The sequence below is a fragment of the Asparagus officinalis genome, chromosome 7 (genome assembly GCF_001876935.1).
Source record: "Asparagus officinalis chromosome 7, Aspof.V1, whole genome shotgun sequence".
In the NCBI taxonomy this organism is placed as follows: Eukaryota; Viridiplantae; Streptophyta; class Magnoliopsida; order Asparagales; family Asparagaceae; genus Asparagus; species Asparagus officinalis.
In genome coordinates this window covers 40,299,863-40,322,883 of record NC_033800.1, presented here as the reverse complement: position 1 = coordinate 40,322,883, position 23,021 = coordinate 40,299,863, and the positions used below count along the sequence as shown (strand labels likewise).

Below are 23,021 nucleotides of genomic sequence, written 5' to 3'. Positions count from 1 at the left end.
ATCTTCAGCTGATGTGCTCGCATGATTTCAAACATTGTCTTCAAGTCTGTAAGATGATCACCTTTGTGTTGGCTTTTTATTGCTATGTGATCAACGTGCATTCAATCTTCTTACGTAGATGTTCGTGAAAGATAATATTCATTGCACGTTAATAAGTTGTACCTGTGTTTTTCAATCCAAATGGCATCACTATGTAGCAATACACTCCAATGGTGTTCTGAAAACAATATGCTTTTCATCTTCAGGATAGATCTTGATCTAATTATACCCTGAGAATCCATCCATGAAAGGCATTCTCTCATACCCACAGTTGTTGTCGATCATGACATCCGTAATGGGGAGTGGAAATTCATCTTTTGGACAGGCTGCGTTAAGGTCACAAAAATCTATGCATATCCGAACCTTACCATTTTTCTTGGGAACTAGAACAATATTAGCAACCCAGTCTGGGTGTTGTTCCTCTCTGATAAAGCCTGAATCAATAAGTTTTTTGACTTCTGACTCGATTTCTTCCATGATCTCGGGACGAAACCGGTATTACTGTTGTTTAATGGGTTTTGCATCCGGATCAATGTTAAGACGATGCATGGCTATTTTTGGATCAAGACCAGGCATGTCTTCTTAATTCCAAGAAAAGACATCTATATATTCTCGAATGAGAGATATAAGATCCTTTTTCTCAGAGGGTGCTAAGCTTTCACTTATAAAGATAGGTTTAGGGTCGGATTCATTTCCCATATTGACCTGGATCACTTTATCTTCAGTAGGCGGTTCGCGTTGTTCGAAACGCATATCCCACAAGATGTTAAGATGTTTGATCCACGGGTCATTGGTTGACTCGATCAACTCTTCGTCACCCCCTGCATCTTTATCTGGGTGACTAGTTGAAACCATATTCACAGTCAAACTTTTAAAGAAAGGTCCTACGCTAACAATGGATTCCCATGAGATGTTTTAGATGAATGATCCTGACACAGACAGTTACCGGTTTTATTTTCTAAAGGAGAAGGGGTCGTGACATAACCTACACCTCTTCTAGTTTTCTGATAATAATCCGGAGGTTTTCCTTCGGGAGTGAGGGATATTCGAATCGGCGTTCGCCTTCCTTTCCCGAAGTTTAAACCTTGTTTTTCCTTAAAATTATATCCCATTCGCTTCATCATATGTAAGGAATTAGGTTTATGATAATGAAATTGAGGAACCTCATTATCTTCTTCTGAACTTCCTCGTTTAAGTAATTCAGGTTTAACTTTACCGAAGTAGATCGGTTTCTGCCCTTTCCTTTTGGACGAGACTTTAAAGAAAGCCTTTTGAGCTTCTTCTACTTCTTCATCTGAAGCGAAGGATGACTTAATTGGTAATGTTAGTGATGCCTCGGTGCATAATGTGTGCCATGGGTCGGTACCTGCATTAGTATCATTTTGTATTTGTTCATTTTAGATGACTCATCAGACAAATACACCAAAATAAAGTCTTCATTAATGCACCACTCACCCTCGCTCGGTACATTATTATTGTTCTCACACTGACCTATTACATTAAAGTTCAACTCCCATGGACAATCTTCTTCAGGGTCTGGCTCGACGTCGGCTTCATTGCCACTATCAACATCTTCTTTCTCTTGTGATTCCGAGTAGAAGACAGAATCTATATGGAAGTTTTCCACCCCTATGAAAGGGTACTTTTCTGCAATTAGGGTTCAAACTTCTCCTTCATCATTGACATACTTCATGACCTGATGTAAGGTAGACGGGACAATGCAGTTTGCATGAATCCATGGTCGTCCCAATAATAAATTATAGGATGTGTCCGTATCTATAATAACAAGTCACTTCGGACTTAAGATCTCTGATTTGACACCTGAGCTTGATCTTCCCTAGGGGTCGAGTACTGTTGGTGTTGAAACCGAAGATAGTGGTCTAGGTGGTGTTCAATCGATGCATGGGAATCCCTAATACCTGCATGACCCTATAAGACATGATGCTGAGTGCTGAGCCCGGGTCAACTTGAACACGACTGATTTCTGAGGATCCAATGTACACTGTGTAGTACAATGGCTTGTCATGCTTGTGCTTGACTTGCATGTCTTCCTGAGTAAATGATATGCAGAGTAAACTTCTTGCTGATTGTAGATAATGTATACAAGACTGGCCTACATAAGCTTCAGGAATCAGAGTGACTTGTGTGATAAAGCTTTCTGTGTTTGTTAAAGCTTCAATCAGAGCTTCCTTGGTGGTTTTAGATAATCTCAGGAGCTCATATAGGGTAATCCTAGCTGGTATGTTGTCCAACTGCCAAGACATTGAATCAGAAAGGAGTGCTCGATTCTCCGACTTCTTAAAGAAGGTTCTTATCGTACTGGATTTCTTTCTGCTTTCCTTTGTCGATTGACTTTTGAGGAACAAAACCCCCAGTGTCTTGGTGTTATTCTTCTGCTTCTTGAGCATTCTGGTCATAGTCTCTCAGGTAAGCTTTCCTGACCGGGTGCCAGGGTTGCCTCCTGGGTATGCTACAAGAACAATCCTCTCTTCTTCTGAGTCGGTGAGAGGTTTTAAGATGATCATCATTCTTATTTATAGAGGGGCTAATCATATTGGAAGGTTTAGCCTTGCCTCTTTTCTTTTTGGACTAGGTGTTCGTCTACTGTTGGTCTTCAACCAGATTGGGATGGACCCACATGATCTCCTCTTTTGAGGTAGTGAGGGGTACCAACCCCCTGTCCTTTTGACCATATAAGTCAGCGTTTTTCATGCGCATTTCCCCTTTAGGGACGGGGACAACACCATCTACAGTTGTTACCAGAGGAAAATCACCGAACTGGACCACTATCAAATTGGTGGATACGGTCTTCTGCTCAGGCTTCAACGTAAGTACATTGGCATTCACCAAGTTTTGTAGAATATCTTTGAAGACATAGCATTTTTTGGTAGGATGTCCCAAGAATCTACGATAACGACAGTAATTAGGGTTGTCCACTTTCCCTGCCTCATCTGACTTTCTGATCTCGGGAAGTTGCAACTTATTGTGTTGGCCTCTTTGTTTTGATAATCTTTGACAAATAATTTACCACTAATGTTATTTGTCTAGTGTTTGTGTATTTCTATTTATTGTTGACAAACAACGTGTTGGAGGATGAATGGAATTACGCATTCACGATCATATCCACTGGAGGTTGGCAGAATTATGGAGTGAAGTCTACGTAATTCAAAGTTAAAGATTCAAGTTCAAGCTTCATCCGCAAGTGTACCAAGATAGAGCTTCGTTGAAGATCACAAGCTTGGGTAAATTTAGTTTTAGATTTTATATTATGTGTGTTAGTACTTTAAACTCAATCATATACACACATACATGTTTTGGTTTTATATATATATAGTAATATATATACATATATATTTTAGTTTGATAGTTTTCAAGTTTTAATATGAAACAATTAAATATAATTAAAAAATATATTTTTGTTTCATACTTACATGCATATATATGATTTTATCAAATATTAATTTTATTTAGTTCAATAAAATCATATTCTTTTGAAATGTTTGCAAAATATGCAATTTTATGAAAATATTATTTTCTTGGTTTATGGACTTAATAACAATCATACACATCTTTTGTTAAGTCTATATAATCATTTTGTAATGTTTCAAAATATGGTTAAGCTAAAATGTCAAAACTCATATGTTAACATTTTCATGTTTTGGACTATTTTGTAAAATAATGATATTTTTTATTTAGGAGGTCTTTTTTAAAAACCAGTTTTTGTAGCATGTGTATTATCATGTCTACAATCATTTCCCAAAGTTTTATATTTTTTAGAATTTATTTGATATTTTTAAACAGGGTTTTAAAATCAGAAAATCAACTTTCTCATATGTCAGTTTACGGTCGACCGTCATGGTCGACCGCGCCTTTGTTTTTAACCTGCAGAGCCAACAGTAACTTTTGTGGTCGACCGCCACTGTCGACCGTCAGCTCAAAAATTCCCACGGTTGACCGTCACGGTCAACCGTCAAAGTTTCTGGAATTTTCTGAGCCTCGAAAGTGGCTCGCGATCGACCGCGAGATTTTCACGGTCGACCGCCATTCACTCCAACGGTCATTTTGTACAGAATCTGATTTCTGATTCTTGGGCTTTTTGGTCTTTTCCTTTGGGTTTTGCTGTTGGTTTCTCTTCCTATATAAACCCCTCAAACCCCTTCTACCAGACATCATCTAAGAAGTTTTTTAAACAAAAGTTTAACAAGGGTTTAAGCCTGTTTTAGTTTGTTTTAAGTTTGGGGTTTGTTTTTACAAAGAGGAGCTTACATCAGTTGTTGAGGAGTTCATCTTCAATATTTCATCATTCTCTCTTTGTGTTTATAGAGAAGTTTTCTAACTCTTTTCTCTAGCAATTTTATTATTGATTTTCATATTCTTATTATTGCTAGTTTGCTATTTGAGTTAGATTTTATTTCACTCATTGTTTACACACACCCACATTGAGCTTATTGTATTTTCATACATAGTATATTTGGGTTGTGGGGAGTTGTAACAATTAAGAGTGAACTTAATTGAGTTCTCATCTATTGTAGAGAACATCTATTATTGTAATTATGCTTATTGTGAGGATCACTTTGTAATACACTTGTACACCGAGAGAAGTGTGTGGCTAGAGTTGGGGATCGTCCCAAGAGGAGTGCTATCGGTTGACAAACCTAGGGAGAGGTTGTATCCGAGCACTTGAGGGAGACACGTCTAGGTCCAACACTTGAGAGGGTGTAGAGTGGGATTGCAAGAGTGTTGATTGTAAAGTTTTCGTTTAGCTAGAAAACCGAGTGTGAGGTGTAAACGTTGTTCGGGTAAACGTAGAAAACCCGGTTGTGATAGTGGATTTCTCCCCGGGAGTGGGGAGAGGAGACGTAGGACGAAAGGTCCGAACTCCGTGATCATATTGTGTGTTTGCATTATTTATTTGCACATTATCACTCTTATTTTGTTTACGTTTATTTCACCCTTGTGTTAATTTCTATATCCATGCATATATCTCATAGTATATCTCATTGCTAGGATATATCTTTTTATTCATATTGTTTATCCTAGCTCATATATCTTGTTGTATTTCTTACTTACTAGGATAACTTGTAATTGGTTTTAATTGGCATAAAACCGGATTAGATTAGTATAAAACCCTAATCACCCCCCCCCCCCCCCCGGACTTTCTAAAAATTGACACTGCTGCGTAAGTCTAGGTTTCAGCCCATTAAAAGGGCGATCAACTAACGAGGGCATGTAAGAATAAAAAATATAATTCTCAATCCTCATCATAAGCCATGAATTTAATGCGGAATTAAAAAAACTATTACCACTGAGCGAGTTTAGCTTTTCAGCCCAAAAAAGAGCGTTCAACCTGCAGGGGATGTTAGAATTAATATAAACTATAATCTTTGATCCTTACAATAACTTTGGAGTATTGGTGTAATGTTTAGAGGGACTTAAGTCTCAAAACATGTTATCAAGTTCGTTGCAAATGAGTTGGTTTTTTTATTGTGTTAACCTTCTTCAAACTTCTTTCCTCCTCAATTCCCTAGTCCTTTTCCATCCTTTCTTCTCCATACACAAACTCTAAAGCTCATCAATTGTGAAAAAATATGCTTCATGCTTGAACTCTCAAACAAATATGTTATCATTGTGTTAAAAACACTGTTTTAAAAAGCCTCTGCCTTGTCCACCTAGACGTACGCCTGGCCTATGTGGTACCTAGATCGTCTAACTAGTGCCTAGCGCCTATGTAGTACCTAGGCTTCCCATCTAGCTTTTAGGAGTGTTTAGGAGAGTATTGTCTGCTTACATGGATTGCAACCTTTAAGCATTGATTATAATTTTATGTGTTGCAGGTTCCATGTCCTCCAACCTTCTTCGAATTTCTTCAGCCTCCAAATATGAACACCTTCACTATCTCCTCCGACCTTCAGCAAAACCTCCTCGACCACCACTTAAATGAAGAAAGAAATCCGCCTAGCCACTAATCATGCACCTAAGTTTTCTATAACATTGACATTTACTATTAATTATTATAATTAAAAAATAAAAAAAATCTCCTAGGCCCATTTACTATTAATTATTATAATTGAAAAATAAAAAAGAAAATCTTCTAGGCCCTAGGCGTCGGGTCCAACGCTTAGACCTCCTAGCACTTTTTATAACATAGTTATTATTTTGGTTATTTAGTATTTAAATATGTATGGTTTATTGTGGATCTAAGATTGCTATTTATTTTTTTGACAAATATATATGAATTAATACACATTTTTAACAATTATTATAATTAAATAATTTTAAAAATAGCCAAATGCCTAGACATCGCTTAGGCATTTAGACGCTAGGCGAAGGCCCAAACGCCTAATCCGCCTAGCGCCGTCTGTAACATTGGTTAAAAAGCTACATAAATAGTCTAATCAAAAGAGAAACTGCATTTTATTCTAGGAGGGGCCATGGGCTCACTAGAAACAACTCGTTAGGCGCATCAAGGAATTTCGCTTCTAAGTCCAGTAATATTATGTAAAATATATGTGATCTGGTAAGCAGCAGTATGTTTGCTAATGAGAGATCAAAAGATCATAATATTTTAAACAACCATGAGTATATTTCCTGACTTCTAATCTGACATGATCTTCCACCAACTGACTATAGACCTTTACCACTCTCGCAGCCAATCTCGGGCACTATCCGTTATATCTGGGTAGGCTAAACATGAACCAAAAGATGGCAATCTACATCCTGGGATCTTCCACTTCCTGTAGGCTAACCAGACCTCAGTCACTCTGTAGACATCATTGGGCTTCACGCTCATCGATGTGTGGGCTAACCAGACTTTAGTCTAACTAACTTGGCTTAACCAGACCTTAGTCTAACTAACTTGGCTTAACCAACAACCATGAAGCTTATATAGTTTACCAACATCTTGGGACCTTTCACCTTCTGTGGCTAAGTACACATTTTAGGCTAACTAGACCTCAGTCACTCTGGCAACATTATTCGGCTTCACATTGAACATGCTGAAGTTGAAGGATGGATTTAGTTTATGATCAAGTTTCAGTCATATATAGTTTTACAAAACATCCTGGGACCTTTCACCTTCTGTGGCTAAGTACACATTCTGGATTAGTGTTTTGGCACGTAACTACTTAGCCTCTTTTTTAGAGAAAGAACCATGTTCGCAGGTTTTCACTTTCTTTTGATGAAATTTGTTAACCTTTAGCAGCCTGTTTCTCATGTTACAATAAGTATCAGAGTATCACAGGTTTTCTCGTATCCTTAACAGGTTAAATTGATATCCAATAACACAAAATTTCACAGATTCCATTAACATGTGCTCCAAACTATAATATTTCTTTATATAAAACTATTGTACTCTTAAACTAAAGTTAGTGGATGTTTCCTGCATTTAAGCAGATTTTGAAGTAATTACGTTTAGTGTTCAGGGGAACGGCTCAGGAAATTTGGGGATCGGTGGCCTTTACTTTCATAATCTTCAGGAACACCCAAGGATCCCACATCGCAATGCAAATATAAATAAATGAGCAGTTAGAAAAATTATTTGTAACTTACACATTGTAAAATGAAAATTAGAAGTTCCATTGTCTAAAAGTTGATTAGCATGTCAGATTTCCTGAAAAAGGAGCTTAATTTCATGAACTAGGCTCTCAATACAGGTTGCAGTGTTAACTCATGCATAAGACAAAAACATACATAACTACAAATTTTATCTGAAAAGAACAGAAGGTGCCATAGCCAGTACGGACCTACAAATGAAATAAGCTGAAGCGTGTAAGAGCCTTTATGCATAAGATAATGAACAAAACAATTGGCAGATCACAAAGAAAAGGACATCATATACTTCATAAATATTTCTGATGTATTTTGATATAGTAATTTTGACCTAGTGACCCGCATAATAAATGAGGATTAATGGTTAAGGTATGATCAATATTCCTAACTTTTATGATTTTGAAAAATAATTTGCTATCGCTAACACCTGTAGACTAACAACTCTCAAAAAACTTCACTCACCAACAAATTTTCAATTAAAAACAATTTGAAGAAAATGTAAACAAATCAGTCACAAACTCGATAATTAAATGGATTAGCCAGGTTGAGACAGAGTCCAGTATAACAAACATATACCCAAATCAGCTATTTACCGGTTAAATGGGTTGACGTGAATTCCAACCTATATCTTATTAAGTTTTACCCATATCTGAAGGTGTTGGTCAGGTTCAGGGTTGGAATATGAATGCCACCATTATAATTAGACGGCTGTAGATATTAGATAGTAGGGGTCAATGAAGAATGGAGACCAGCAAACACAGGTTAACAGAAAAAGGAAGCAGAAGCAACAATGCCTTTTCAGGTATAGTGGCATTTTTTAGTTCTAAATTGTTTTTCTTTTTCTTAAAAAACTTAAGGTTTTGCAATCCGCAAACCTATCACTGATACATTAATAGGCTCAATGAGAGTTGTTCAGGTATATCCTAAACGTGATTCCTGTAGGTGCACATGATGAAATAGTTTACTCTATGCGCTTACTTATTCACATTCCATTTAGGATATGAATGTAAATACCATCCTCTACGACACTAAGTATTTACTAATACTGTCCACTATGGACTTTTTCCATCTGATATTGTTACAACATATGAAATTTGGAACACTAACAAAGACTATATAGGCCAGGTGTGGATAGGCCAATGCATGTTACTAGGATTGACTGGGATACTAAGAACCTTTCTGAAGCATATGTTGAGTATGACTGTGTTGATGCTTGTGTATCTTATGGAATGGGGCAGTGAAGTGTCGAGGGAAAGTAAGGATCTATACGATTTGTCATGGGTTTGTATTATCTTGATTGGTTGTGATGGTATGAAAGTTGTTGTGTCCTTTAAACTGTTGGGACAAACCCGGGGCCTAATAGAGCAGGGTCGCAGCAATAGTAAAGCAAAAGTAGAGATAAAATGATAGACACACAGATTTACGTGGTTCGGCACTTGATTGCCTACGTCCACGGGCAAGGATAGAAGAATCTACTATGAGGAGAAAACTCTGAAGTTACAATCTCTCTTTCTAAGGAGATACTCTCTATTTTTTCTCTCACACTCTTCTATATAAGAAGAAGTTTCTGGGATAAGATTTTCTTAAGGATTTGGAGCCTATTTATAGTTTTTAGAAAAACACTATGCACAATAAAATATTAATATTTTACTGTAGCAGTAGGCCCCACCATTTTGTTTTCTTTTTCCTTTTCAACATTGGCTGCTGGATGTGAAGGGTTTTTTCGGTGCTTGGTTTCATTAGGCGCTTGACAATCTCCCACTTGAAGATTTGATTGAATATCAATCATATCTTCACACCATTTTTTCTATCTTGCCATCTTCATGTTGTTTACGTCTCTGACAGACCACAAGAGGATCGACACCAAGTAAATTTGTCGGTATGGACTGCTTTTGTCAAAAAATCTGCTAGATTGTCCTTGGTGTGAATTTTCTGCATATCTACTGTTCCTTCTTCCACTTTCTCACGAACGAAGTGATACTGAACTCGAATGTGCTTGGTCTTTGAATGAAAGGCTGAATTTCTTGCCAAATGTAAAGCACTCTGACTGTCACAAAATAGAGAAATCTTCTTTTGTTCATAGCTGAGTTCCTCCAGCACCATCTTCAACCACATCGCTTCTTTACTGGCTTGTTTTTGTTGAAGTAGCCACAACTGACTGCAGTTTTGAAACCCAGCTTACAGCTCCGCCAGCAAGTGCAAACACATAACCTGTGGTGGATTTGCTATTATCACGATCACCTGCATAATCAGAATCAACATATCCACTGAAATAAAATCAGATCCCCCATAACATAATGCAATATTTGAGGTTCCTTGAATGTATCTTAGAACCCTCTTTACAGCATTCCAATGCTCTTTACCAGGATTCGCCATGTATCGACTAACCACTCCCACTGCTTGTGCAATGTCTGATCTTGTACAAATCATCGCGAACATTAAACTTCCTACTACTGATGCATACGGTACTCGAGACATCTCCATCCTCTCTTCTTCACTGCTAGGACTCATATTGGAGGATAACTTGAAATTAACAGGAAGTGGGGTAGAAATTGACTTACAATCTTGCATGTTAAAGCGTCGCAAGATTTTCTTCAAATAGTTCTTCTGAGAAAGCCAAATCTTTCTATTAATTCTGTCTCGGTAAATTTGCATCCCTAGAATCTTATTTGCAGATCCTAAATCCTTCATTTCAAATTCCCTAGCCAACTGAGCCTTTAATTCTTTGATACGATCTTTGTTGGGGCCTGCAACCAACATGTCGTCAACATACAACAATAAGATAACAAAGTTATTTTCACCAAACCTCTTGAAATATGCACAAGGGTCTGAATTAAGTCTGTTGTATCCAAGGCTCATGATGAATGAATCAAATCTCTTATACCAACACCTCGGCGCCTGCTTTAGACCGTACAGAGATTTGTTCAATCTGCAAACCAAGTTCTCTTTTCCTTTTTCTTCAAAACCTTCTGGTTGGAGCATGTAAATTTCTTCTTCAAGATCTCCATGAAGAAATGCTGTTTTCACATCTAGCTGCTCTAGATGTAAGTCAAATATAGCGCTCATAGCCAGGACTATTCGGACTGTTATAAGTCGAACTACAGGAGGAAATATTTTATTAAAATCAATACCTTTTTTCTGAGCTTATCCTTTTACCACCAATCTAGCACGATATCGCTCCACTTGATCATCGCCATTTCGCTTGATCTTGTAGACCCATTTGTTTCCAATGGTCTTTCTTCCTTGTGGCAGTGACACAAGTTCCCAAGTCTTGTTCTTATGAAGAGCTTCAATTTCTTCCTGCATTGCTGCCATCCACAAAGATGCATCTGTGCTATTTATAGCTTCATGAAAAGTTGATGGCTCTCCATCTTCTGTTAGAAAACAGTATGCAACATTACTCTCCGTAATATACTCCGAGTGTCAAGTCGGTGTCTTCTCTCACGAGTTGACCTTCGAACTTCTGGAGCATCGGCCTCGACTGGTTCTTGTACATCATGCTCCGGTGTCGCTTCAGAAGAATTCAGATTATCTTCTACCTGAACAGCTACAGTCTCTGAGTCCTTCCTCGAACTGCTTTCTTTCTCTTCACTTTGTAGTTAGTTCTCTACAAAGATAACATCTCTGCTGATGATAACCTTGCGGGCAGTGGGATCCCACAGGCGATACCCCTTTACTCCATCAGCATACCCCAAGAATATGCATTTTCTGGATTTTGAATCCAACTTTGTAATTTCTTGGGCATTGTACATTACGTACACTGGACTTCCAAATATATGGAGGTTGGAATAGTCAGCTGGTTTGCATTGGCGTCTTCAATTGTATTGCAGTTGATGGAGATCGATTCACCACATAACAAGCGGTTTTTACTGCTTCCGCCCAAAAGACTTTTTCCAGATTTGCAGTTGCCAACATAGCTCTTGTTCTTTCCAACAGAGTTCTGTTCATCCGCTCCGCCACTCCATTTTATTGTGGAGTATAAGCCGTACTGAATTGTCTTTTGATGCCTTCTTGCTTGCAGAATGCTAGGAATTCAAAATCTGTGTATTCTCCTCCATTATCTGACCTCAAACACTTGATATTCTTCTCAGATTCAAGCTCGACCCGCGCTTTGTAGGCTTTAAAGACTGAGAACACATCCGCCTTCTTCTTGATAGGATACACCCAACATCTCCTGGAGTAATCATCAATAAGGGACACAAAGTACTTTCTTCCTCCTAAGGATGTAACTGGTGCTTGCCATACATCAGAATGAACCAGTTCCAGAATAGCCTTGCTTCTAGAACTCGATGTGTTGAACTTCAGTCGATGTTGCTTGCTTGTAACACAATGCTCGCAGAATGGAAGAGCTACCGAATTAAGTCCAGGAAGCAGTTTCTGATCGGAGAGAACCTTCAAGCCTCGTTCTGACATGTGGCCTAGCTTGCGATGCCACATCATGGTTTGTTCTTCTCCACGGCTGGTTGATGCCACACATGAATCAGCTTCCTGCAGAGTCTCTCCCTTGAGCATGTACAGATTTGCAGCTATCTTTTCTCCTTTTATCACTACAAGCGCCCCTCTAACAATCTTCATGACTCCATTTTCTATATGAGTCTTGCACCCGAGCTCATCTAATTGTCCCAAAGACAATAGATTCTTCTTCAAGCCCTTCACATGTCGCACATCTTGAATGGTGCGTATTATACTATCAAACATTTTGATTTTGATAGTACCAATACCACAAATCTCCAAGGCATGATCATTCCCCATGAATACAGATCCTCCTGAGATAGGTTCATATTTGTGAAACCAATCTCTCCGAGAGGTCATGTGCCAAGAGGCTGCTGAATCTAAAAGCCAGACATCAGCAAACTTCTTTCTGTCTTCATCAACAGTGGTTGCTTCACTGAATAGAATTTCACCATCCTCTGACGTGCTGATAACGCATCCTTGAGATGTTGATGGCTCTGAAGACTTTTTATCTCCACTCTTCTTGTTGTGCCAACACTCCGATTTGACGTGCCCTCTTTTGCCACAGTTGTAGTATTTGATATTCTTCTTACTTCGTGATTTTGATCTACCATGGGCATGACTCCCACTGGAGCCACGTTCTGTTGATCTTCCTCTCGTCACCGACAAGGCCTCCGCTTGCTATGAACTTGTCTGCCTATCTTCCTCGTTCTTGCACCGATTTTCTTCCTCCAGAACAGCGGCTGCAACATCGTCAAAGACTAGATTGTCCGTGAGGACGTTGTTCGTCAGGTTGATGATGAGTTGATCATACGAGTCAGGTAGACTCTGAAGTAGAAGTTCTACACGTTTATTCGCACCAACTGTATATCCCAACGTTGTGAGTTGGGAGAACAGTGTGTTTAGGGTGTTGATGTGGTCGGTCATCGATGTAGATTCCGCCATCCTCAGAGTGTAAAGTCTCCTTTTTAAGAAGATTTTATTGTGCATGGATTTCGCCTCATATAGCTTTTTTAGAGTATCCCAGATCTCCTTTGCTGTCTTCTTCTCCTCTATGCTTGACAGCACCCCGTCTGCTAATGCCAGATGGAGATTTGCAATAGCATTTTCGTCCATCTCGTTCCACTTCTTATCATCTGTGATATCGTCCGGCCTTGCACCAATGGCCGTCAGACAATTATCTTTTCTCAAGATAGCTTTTATCTTCAACTTTCACAGTGAGAAATTACTCCCGTCGAATTTCTCAATCTTGAACTTCGCCGCCATTGCTTCTACCACGAACAGTAACTTCTTACTATTTCACGTAAATAGTACTGTATTTATGAACAGTAATCGTATTCTTGAATAGTACCATACTTATGAATAGTACCGTATTTGTGAACAGTACCATACTCGTGAATAGTACCCGTCACCTCCAAAGGGTAAGTGATAACCTAACTTATTTTCTGATGTGGATGATCCACCTTTGGTGGCAGCCACAGAGCATACGATAAGTAGATATATACAAGTACCCTAAGTTGGCTCTGATACTACTTGTTGGGACAAACCCGGGGCCCAATAGAGCAGGGTCGCAGCAATAGTAAAGCAAAAGTAGAGATAAAATGATAGACACACAGATTTACGTGGTTCGGCACTTGATTGCCTACGTCCATGGGCAAGGATAGAAGAATCTACCATGAGGAGAAAACTCTGGAGTTACAATCTCTCTTTCTAAGGAGATACTCTCTATTTTTTCTCTCACACTCTTCTATATAAGAAGAAGTTTCTGGGATGAGATTTCCTTAAGGATTTGGAGCCTATTTATAGTTTTTAGAAAAACACTATGCACAATAAAATATTAATATTTTACTGTAGCAGTAGGCCCCACCATTTTGTTTTCTTTTTCCTTTTCAACATTGGCTGCTGGATGTGAAGGGTTTTTTCGGTGCTTGGCTTCATTAGGCGCCTGACATAAACACGGGGTCTTCGACTCAATTTGTAGTTTTGCTTTCTGATGATTTTTGCAGAACTATGAATGAATCTTTGAAATCTAGAATGGATGCTTAGTTAATACTTTGAGAAATTTCCACCGTGATGATTTTTTCCCCCTAAATGGCGCCTTGTACATGATGTTTTGGTTTCTGCTTCATTCTTGAATACAGAACCACCTTATGTGCAGCATGATAAAACCCTTACTTCAATTGAGTCTAATAAAACTTTCCTGCTAGTTTACTGAGTCAAGTATAAAAATTATCTATTAGCTCCAGACTGTCAAACCATGTAACTAGTTCATGTTAAACATTTTTAAACACCAAAAGATTTTTAAACTGGTAGCACAGTCCTTTTATGCTCAGACGTATAAAACTAAGGGCCAGTTTGGCAAACTCCTCAAAACTAGCTCAAGATTGATCTGGCCCAGTTTTGAGATAAAATGGTTTTGTTTTTGATCCAGGGGACGGTGTACCAAACAGATAAAGGGCTTTTCTTTTTGTTTTAAAAACTGGGACAAAATTGGCACAATTTTTCCCTAAAACACAATCTATCGGACACCTAAAAAGCATGTATATTTGCTTGGACAAAGACAATGTCAACATGGATACAACATAACACAGAACACTAGATCCCAAAATAGCACATATGATTAGGCAATTGTGTGGCATGTAGCATTAGTGATAATGTGATATACCTAAGAAAATAGAACAAATGTGTGACAAGTACCAGAAGCAAACGTGGCTTCATGGTTGAAGGGACAATGCTGGAAGGATGCTGGGATGACTCATGAAAATATAGATGAATCAAATATCTTCTAAAAAAAAGTGCTTTGCGAATTTCCTCTAGTTTCTAGCCCAGGCTATGTATCAATCAGGAACGTTAGCACTCTCAATTCAAAAAACAAGAGAGCGTACACGGCGAAAAACTCCAAAGAAGATGAATATTCATCACAATAATGACCCAAATAACGCGTTCAGACTAAAATCATATTCAGAAATAGAACACTGGAAGACTAACACTAAAACGCAACATAATATACCCTGACTTTAACAAAACATGAAAGTTTTCATTATAACTTACCGAGACTGAAATTTTTTAGACCATCAACTCTATGAAACCATTAGTGGTTAAGTATTCCTCTCCATCAAATAAACCTTTCAAATAATAGCACATTATACATTCCCTCTGGCCTATCACATAAAACTCTAATAAAATAATATTATAATTATCTCAGAAGCGTATAGTCATAAACATGAATACAACACAATACACCTCCGACATGGCAAGACAAGCTCACATGCCAATCATAAAATAGTGCATATGAATCAACATTAACAGCATGTGCAGTTGGTATGGTAATGGTTGCAGTCATATAATCCTTCATGCTACACAAAAAAAAAACCACTCTTGCAAAATACATGGGAATCAATTACAATTTTGTTGATTGCATCCAACTACACAAATGTGTGTGTACATAAAGACATGAATATAAAATAGAAGGGTTATTTCAGAATTAGTCCCACAAATCTTTCATATTCTGATATTAGTCCCCAAAACATTGCAATTGCAGTTGATATGGAAACGGTTCCAATGATATAATCATTTATGATACATCGATATTAGTCCCTCAAATCTTTCATATTCTGATATTAGTCCCCAAATCATCGAAGTTGCCGTTGATATGGTAATGGTTGCAATGATATAAACATCCACTTGTTAGATCTAAATCAAAACTTGAGATCTAAAAAACCATATAGCCATGATTAATTCGAAGAGATTAACAATAATCAAAAGAGTGCGGAAGATTATACCTGAATCCATAGAAGAAAACTTGATTTGGGTTTTTGATGATCTTCTAACCTTAGGGTTCCTCTAAATCCGAATTTCTCTTACTAGATGGGGATGTAGAGAATTAGAGAATGTAACCCTAGGTTAGGGACCATAACCCCTTATTTATAGATGGGGATGTAGAGAATTAGAGAATGTAACCCTAGGTTAGGGACCATAACCCCTTATTTATAGATGTTGTATATTTATAATTTGGCCCCTCAACAAATTACAATTACAACCTGGTATCTGCACATATAACCCCATGACTTATTTAAATACCGAATTAACCTAAATTAATTGATCACTTTAGTGGGATATCCTGAAAGATAGCAATACACATTGATTAATCATATGTGCCCACAATTAGATTTATTAGATTAAATCCAACAATCTCCCACTTGGGCACCATATGATTCCTTAAATTGTGTATAACCTTATGAGCTCAAAAATTGCTATCACTGAAAAGGTATTTCCGAACAATCTCGTCCATTGACTATATCAATATAGGATCAAAGCGGCCTTCGTCACATTTATCGTGACTCGACCCATCAATGGTCACATATACCAATACAATCAAACGACATAGATCAATCATGGATGTGCAGCATGAAAATTACATGCAATGTGATCAGTACATGTCTATTTTCAACTGGTCCTCCTTAGTGAGGTCAAAACCAAACATAATGTAACAGAGTGTCTTAACTGAAAACTTTATTCTGATCAGACAATACAAACAAACATAAAGCACCACAAATACAAACTCCCACTAAAACATAATATCCTCAAATAATACCACACCCATATGAGCAGTATGCTCATGAAAGACCTTAGGTGGCAGTCCCTTAGTAAGAGGATCAGCTATCATGGAGTTTGTCCCAATGTGCTCTATGGATATCTGTCCACTCTGTACCCTTTCTTTCACAACCAGGAACTTAATGTCAATATGTTTTGACTTAGTTGAGCTCCTGTTGTTATTGGAATACATTACTGCAGATTTATTGTCACAATATAACCTTAGTGGTCTTTCAATATTTTCCAAAATGCGCAGTCCCGTGACAAAATTTCGCAGCCATATTCCCTGATTGGATGCCTCATAGCAAGCTACAAATTCTGCTGCCATAGTGGAGGAAGCTACTAGTGTTTGTTTAATACTTTTCCATGATATAGCTCCTCCTGCTAACATATAAATGTAGCCTGATGTAGACTTTATGCTATCTTGGCATCCAGCAAAATCAGAATCCGAATACCCAATGACCTCTAATTTTTCTGATTTTCTGTATGTGAGCATGTAATCTTTTGTTTTCTGAAGATACCTCATAACCCTTTTGACTGCTATCCAATGATCCATACCAGGGTTGCTTAAGTATCTGCCTAACATCCCAACATTGTACGCAATATCCGGACGCGTACATACCTGAGCATACATTAGACTTTCTACAGCCGAAGTATAAGGAATTTTCTGTATTTCCTGAATTTCAAGGTTACCTTTAGGGCACTGATTGAGACTAAACTTGTCTCCTTTAGCAACAGGGGTGTCACCTGGTCTGCAATCTTGCATGCCAAACACTACAACAGAAAAGCTAATCCGCGAGGAACAAGTTTGTCATTGAAAGTCGAGATTTCCTCGCCGTAGTGTGTTCGCGAGGAAAAAACTTTGGTCACCATTTCCTCGCAGTAGGGTGGTCAAGAAAAGTTTCTGCGAGGAATATTATAATTTCTCATGAAATCCTTTTTGCGATGAATATATTCTTTTCTCGTTGTTACTCTTTAGCCTCGATATTTTTCCTCACCTAATCTCATGCCTTTTTCATCGCTAAACTACAGTTTCCTCGCCAATGATATGTGAATAATATTTAATTTATATATAATAAAAGTAATTAAAAAATTATTTTCGTCGTTGTAAGTACCTTTCAACGAGGAAATTGTTCCTCACCAAAGGTAAATCATTAACGAGGAAATTGATTTTGTTCATTATATGTATCTTTTTCTCGTGGAAACAGTTTCTCAGTAAAGGGACTCAAAGACGAGGAAATTTAAATTTGTCGTTGTAGGTTGTACCTCATATTCCTCGCCAAAGAAATTCAATTACGAGGAAATTTACATTTGTCGATATAGGTTATATGGTCTATAGCGAGGAAAATTACTTTTGTCGTTATAGGTTGTATCACTATAGCGAGGAAATATGTTTTGGTCGACGTAAGCAGTATACTCTATAACGAGGAAATATTCTTTTGACGACATAAGTATGTGGCCTATTGCGAGGAAACATATTTTCGTCACCTTAAGTTGTAGGGTCTATTTTGAGGAAATTTACTTTCATCGAGCTAAATTTATAGCGAGAAAACTTATAATGAGGAATTTCATCAATAATAATGCTATTGCGAGAAAAACACAAAATATAAATAATTATCATCAATTGTCACCACAGTACATCAAAACAATTAAAATAAATAAAACAAGAAAGGTACTACCATAAGTAACAATACTAGTCTAAAGCAATAACAAATGCAACACGATCAAAGAAACATTTAGCTGATGGATGTTGCCCGGAAAAATTAGCCATAAACTCCTTAAACTTTTTGGCTTGCTCCTCCAATCTTTGGATTACCTCATTTTGCGCATCGATCTTTTGTTGTTGAGTTCCTACAAGTTGTTGGGTCTCTTGAAGCTGTTCTTGCAACTCTTTATTCTTTTCAGACATTTCACTCATTGAAGAACGAGAGAACCTTAATGGTGGTGGTCTAGGGCCAAAACCACAGCCCTTAATGTAGCCTGATTTGACTTTGAGAACTTTTGCACAAATTTCCTCATCTGTCATTGTTCGAGTTCCATCAGGTTGAGTGGTATCTGCTCGTATCTTTATCATTTGATCCTATAAGTAAAAAATATATCCAGTTCAATCATATGCAACTTCTCAATTACAACCTATATATCCAGTTCAATCATATGCAACTTCTTAATTACAACCTAATCAATATAATCCTCTTTAGAACAGTAATATCAGTTTCACCTATATTTTTAAAATATTATAAAAGCATGCATCATTGACACGTTACTTACCCATTTTTCCTTTGCTCCCAAGTCCCATCCTTTTTTTGTACTTCTATACTCTGTTTCAAAACGATCAATTGCACCTTGCATCTCTCCGGTCTGTGTTGCCTATTGCATTCAAACATGTTTTCATTTTTAGCATATATATATGTACACAATTAAGTTACAAATTTATAAGCAAAACTAAAAAGTGTCTTACAATTTGCTCTTGGTGTGACATAAATGATTTTGACCCAGCTTTGTGATGATATGTCAACTTTGACCTATTAAGAACATTCTTCTCTGAGCGAATCTAAAATTATTAAGACATACAATTAGAAAGAAGTAAATGAAAAAAGAAAAAATGTAATGCGTGGAGAAAAATAAAAAAGATATTGTACCTTAAACTTTTCACTAGAAAAATGAGTGCAAAGAAACTCCCATTCTTCCTGAGTCTTGACAGCTTCATGTTTGTTTTGAATTGCCTCCTCAATTGTTGAAAACTGCTCAAAATGTTTCTTCAACTTATAGCGAAAATTACAATATACGGTCTGACATGTTGTAATTACATATCTCTGGACCCAAGGGAGCGACATATCAAATTCAAATTTATTCTGCACAGGCATAATTTCATGTCAAACTAAATATAACAAATCAAAGCAACCAATATAATGCCTTTAGCAAAACAAATCATCACTAACCTGCATTCTTTTGATCAAGTTCTCCACATCTGCTTTTTCAATCTTTTTCCATTTTTCCACATTCAGTGGGGCGTAGTTTCGAATTGTGTAACCAATTTCATTTGCAAACATCTCAGCATAAGGGCCAGTAGGTCTACCATTTTCTTCGGTCAGAGTCACAGGTATTTTAGAATTCAATTGGGAGAACACCTTATCTGCATTCACTCCTCTTGTCTTCCCTCGCACCTTTTTGGTTGTACCTTTGACATAATTTTTATTAAGAACATAACACATACGTATATTTAATTCTCAAAATATTTGTATATAATGTTTTGTATACCTGAAGGAGGCTCCTGATTAATATCTGACATCACATTATCATCTCGCTCTTCAACTATGGTGTTTACCACTGGCTGATCATTAACACTTTGTTGCTGAAGACGTGCACTAACTCTAATCCCTGTCATTCGAGTTTGTAGTTTAGGTATACCCTTGTAATTTGCAATTGATAAAAATGAAATTCAATTCAGCTTCTCTACACCTTTTAGAGGAAAATAATTCAATTCAGCTCAATTCAACTGAATTCAGCTCAATTCAACTGAATTCAGCTCAATTCAACTGAATTCAGCTCAATTCAACTGAATTCAGCTCAATTCAACTGAATTCAGCTCAATTCAACTGAATTCAGCTCAATTCAACTGAATTCAGCTCAATTCAACTGAATTCAGCTCAATTCAACTGAATTCAGCTCAATTCAACACCACTTACCAGTAGTAGTTCGTTCTGTGGTGACAACAGTACTACTAGAATTCAGTCCATCTGCTACAGAATTTTGGCATTCTTGATTGGAAGTTTGCAGACGAGTACGTTTTGTACCTATTAGCATACACACTTGTTAGATAAGTAAAAACTAACAGTACTTAAATATTCTAACAGTAAAATAAAGATTGCATATTTACTCGGATTAGAACCGGATCCATTCCCTGTAGAATTCACGTATGGCAGATAACTAGTTGCTGCATGAGAACGTTTCTTTTTCAATAATTCTGCATGTGATTGATTACTTGGTGCATTACCTGTTGTTACATAAACGTTAAATTGATAATAATATTCTAATCAACCAAGTGAATGAATCATGAATTATAAGAGAAATATGCACTACTTACCAGAAGTAGAACTCTGAACGGTAGGCGTTTTGTTACGGTACATCTTCTTACTGTTTATTATCAAACAATTAGAATGGTCAAAATGCAAAAGAATGTAACATTCATCTATTTGAATCATTACCATGTTTATATGAGTCTCAAAGAAATTTTTTCTGCTATTCTTGCTAAAAATTAAATGGTAGTTGGAAAGGAACTGTCACTCACTGAGAAACAAACCGGTGGTCTTATGATAATTAACTGTTCCAATTTTTGGCTGAATCCTCGCCTCACAACGTCAGCATATTCTCAAGTCTTGGGCCCATCTTCACTAATTCAGTGGGTGGTCAACACAAAAATCTCATCATCACCTGTTATATATTGACCTCCATCAATATCTCAATCCAGAGAATGGACGAACTTTCTGAGAGAAAATCGATAAACCATCTACTACTTGGTCATCTTCTACATCGACATTTCGTTCTGCCCGATTGATACGGGTTTCAATCTCACGAAAATACATAGAACAAAATGTCACTGCTTCATTGACAATATATGCTTCTGCAATAGAACCTTCAGGTCGAGCTTTATTTGTAACATACTTTTTATATGTTCCTAAATTTCTCTCAATAGGATACATCCACCGATAGGTAACTGGACCACCAAGCAAAGCTTCACGAGGTAAATGGACTGCCAAGTGAACCATTACATCAAAAAAAGCCGGTGGAAAAATTCTCTCTAATTTGCACAATATTATAACAATCTCCTTCTCCATTCTTTCCAAGTCTGACACCTTTAAAGTTTTTGCACATATCTGTTGGAAAAAAATGGCCAGCTCAACAATTGCAGTGCACACATCCTTGTCCAAATATGAACGAATACCAACTGGGAGGAGGCGTTGAAGTAAAACATGGCAATCATGACTTTTTAAATTATGTATCTTCCCATCGACAATGTTCACATTTTTGCAAATATTGGCAGCATACCCATCAGGAAATTTGACAACTTTGAGGAACTTACAAAACAGCCTACGGTATTCCAATTTCAAAACATATCTAGCATGAGGCTTCTTCAATTTATTCCCTTGACGTGTGAGATGCAATTCTTTTCTTATCTTCCTATCTGCCAAGTCCAAACGAGCCTTGTTGGTGTCTTTTGTTTTCCCATCTATATTCAACAAAGTACTAATGACACTATCACATATATTTTTTCAACATGCATCACATCAATATTATGTCTCAACCTGAGCTTGGACCAATACTCTAACTCAAAAAGAATACTCTTTCTAGTCCAGTTTAGCTCATGAGGCTCACGGTGTCGCTTTAAATCAGGATTGTCAGGATGTTTTCCAGGCCTAGCTTTATAAACACGATCTAATTGCCGCAATATGTCATCCCCAGAAAATAATCTGGGAGGAGGACGATCTTCAACTAAACCGTTAAAATATTTACTCCTTCTCCACTCAAGATCCTCAGGCAAATTTCGTCGAGCTCCCATAAAACATAATTTTCCTCTCAACCCCTCTGAAGTTACATCTTCGTTACAAACAGGACAAGCTTTGTACCCTTTTGTGCTCCACCCAGATAAATTTCCGTAAGCAGGAAAATCATTTATAGTCCACAATACACATGCCCGCAAATTAAAATTTCTCCCAACAGAGGCATCAAAAGTTTCAACTCCAATATCCCACAATTCTTTTAATTCGTCTATTAATGGACGAAGATACACATCAATGTCTTTCCCAGGTGCTCGAGGACCAGGTATGAGTAATGACATCATTGAATACACTCCTTTCATGCATTTCCAAGGAGGCAAATTGTACGGCACTAGCATAACTGGCCACATACTATAACTAGTGCTCATGTTTCCAAATGGATTAAAACCATCTGTAGCAAGCCCCAACCTCACATTTCGACAATCTGCAGCAAAATCAGGATACTCTTGATCAAAGTGTTTCCACTCGGCAGAATCAGCTGGATGTCGTAGGAAACCCTCTTCATTTTGTCTTCTTCTTTTATGCCATTTCATTTTAGTCATTGTATGTCTCGACATATACAACCTCCAAAATCTTGGCTTCAATGGAAAATAACGCAAGACTTTTTGTGGAACTTTCTTACGTTTGCCATCACAAGACTTGTATCTCGGCTCCTTGCACACTGGACATTCATCCAGTTTCTTATTCTCTTTCCCATAAAACAGTGCACAGTCATACTTGCATGCGTGTATGGATTCATACCCCAAGCCCAATTCTAGCAACATGTTTTTAGCTTCATAGTTCGATGTTGGTATGGATGCACCTTTTGGATACGAGTCATTTAACAATTTCAGT

General features: G+C 37.4%; 2 protein-coding genes across 2 annotated transcripts; both read right to left on the bottom strand.

The window, feature by feature from the left end:
* On the bottom strand, window positions 18,326-21,070 carry LOC109847011. Its single transcript, XM_020416253.1, has 10 exons — window positions 20,982-21,070; window positions 20,717-20,766; window positions 20,510-20,626; window positions 20,319-20,426; window positions 19,891-20,010; window positions 19,572-19,810; window positions 19,272-19,484; window positions 19,091-19,183; window positions 18,901-18,999; window positions 18,326-18,712 (listed from the first exon to the last, which is right to left on the bottom strand). Exons 2-10 carry the CDS (start codon window positions 20,757-20,759, stop codon window positions 18,326-18,328), a joined length of 1,419 nt encoding a protein of 472 aa, XP_020271842.1. The 5' UTR covers window positions 20,760-20,766; window positions 20,982-21,070.
* LOC109847010 lies at window positions 21,084-22,951 on the bottom strand. Its single transcript, XM_020416252.1, has 2 exons — window positions 21,973-22,951; window positions 21,084-21,859 (listed from the first exon to the last, which is right to left on the bottom strand). Exons 1-2 carry the CDS (start codon window positions 22,949-22,951, stop codon window positions 21,084-21,086), a joined length of 1,755 nt encoding a protein of 584 aa, XP_020271841.1.

Coding starts and splice junctions, on each gene's coding strand:
- LOC109847011 (XM_020416253.1), bottom strand. CDS start 20,759: ATGTACCGTAACAAAACGCCTACCGTTCAGAGTTCTACTTCTG. Junction 20,627..20,716: donor CGTTCAGAGTTCTACTTCTG/GTAAGTAGTGCA, acceptor ATGTAACAACAG/GTAATGCACCAAGTAATCAA. Junction 19,184..19,271: donor TTTCTAGTGAAAAGTTTAAG/GTACAATATCTT, acceptor TAATAATTTTAG/ATTCGCTCAGAGAAGAATGT.
- LOC109847010 (XM_020416252.1), bottom strand. CDS start 22,951: ATGTTGCTAGAATTGGGCTTGGGGTATGAATCCATACACGCATGCAAG. Junction 21,860..21,972: donor GCTAAACTGGACTAGAAAGA/GTATTCTTTTTG, acceptor TGTTGAATATAG/ATGGGAAAACAAAAGACACC.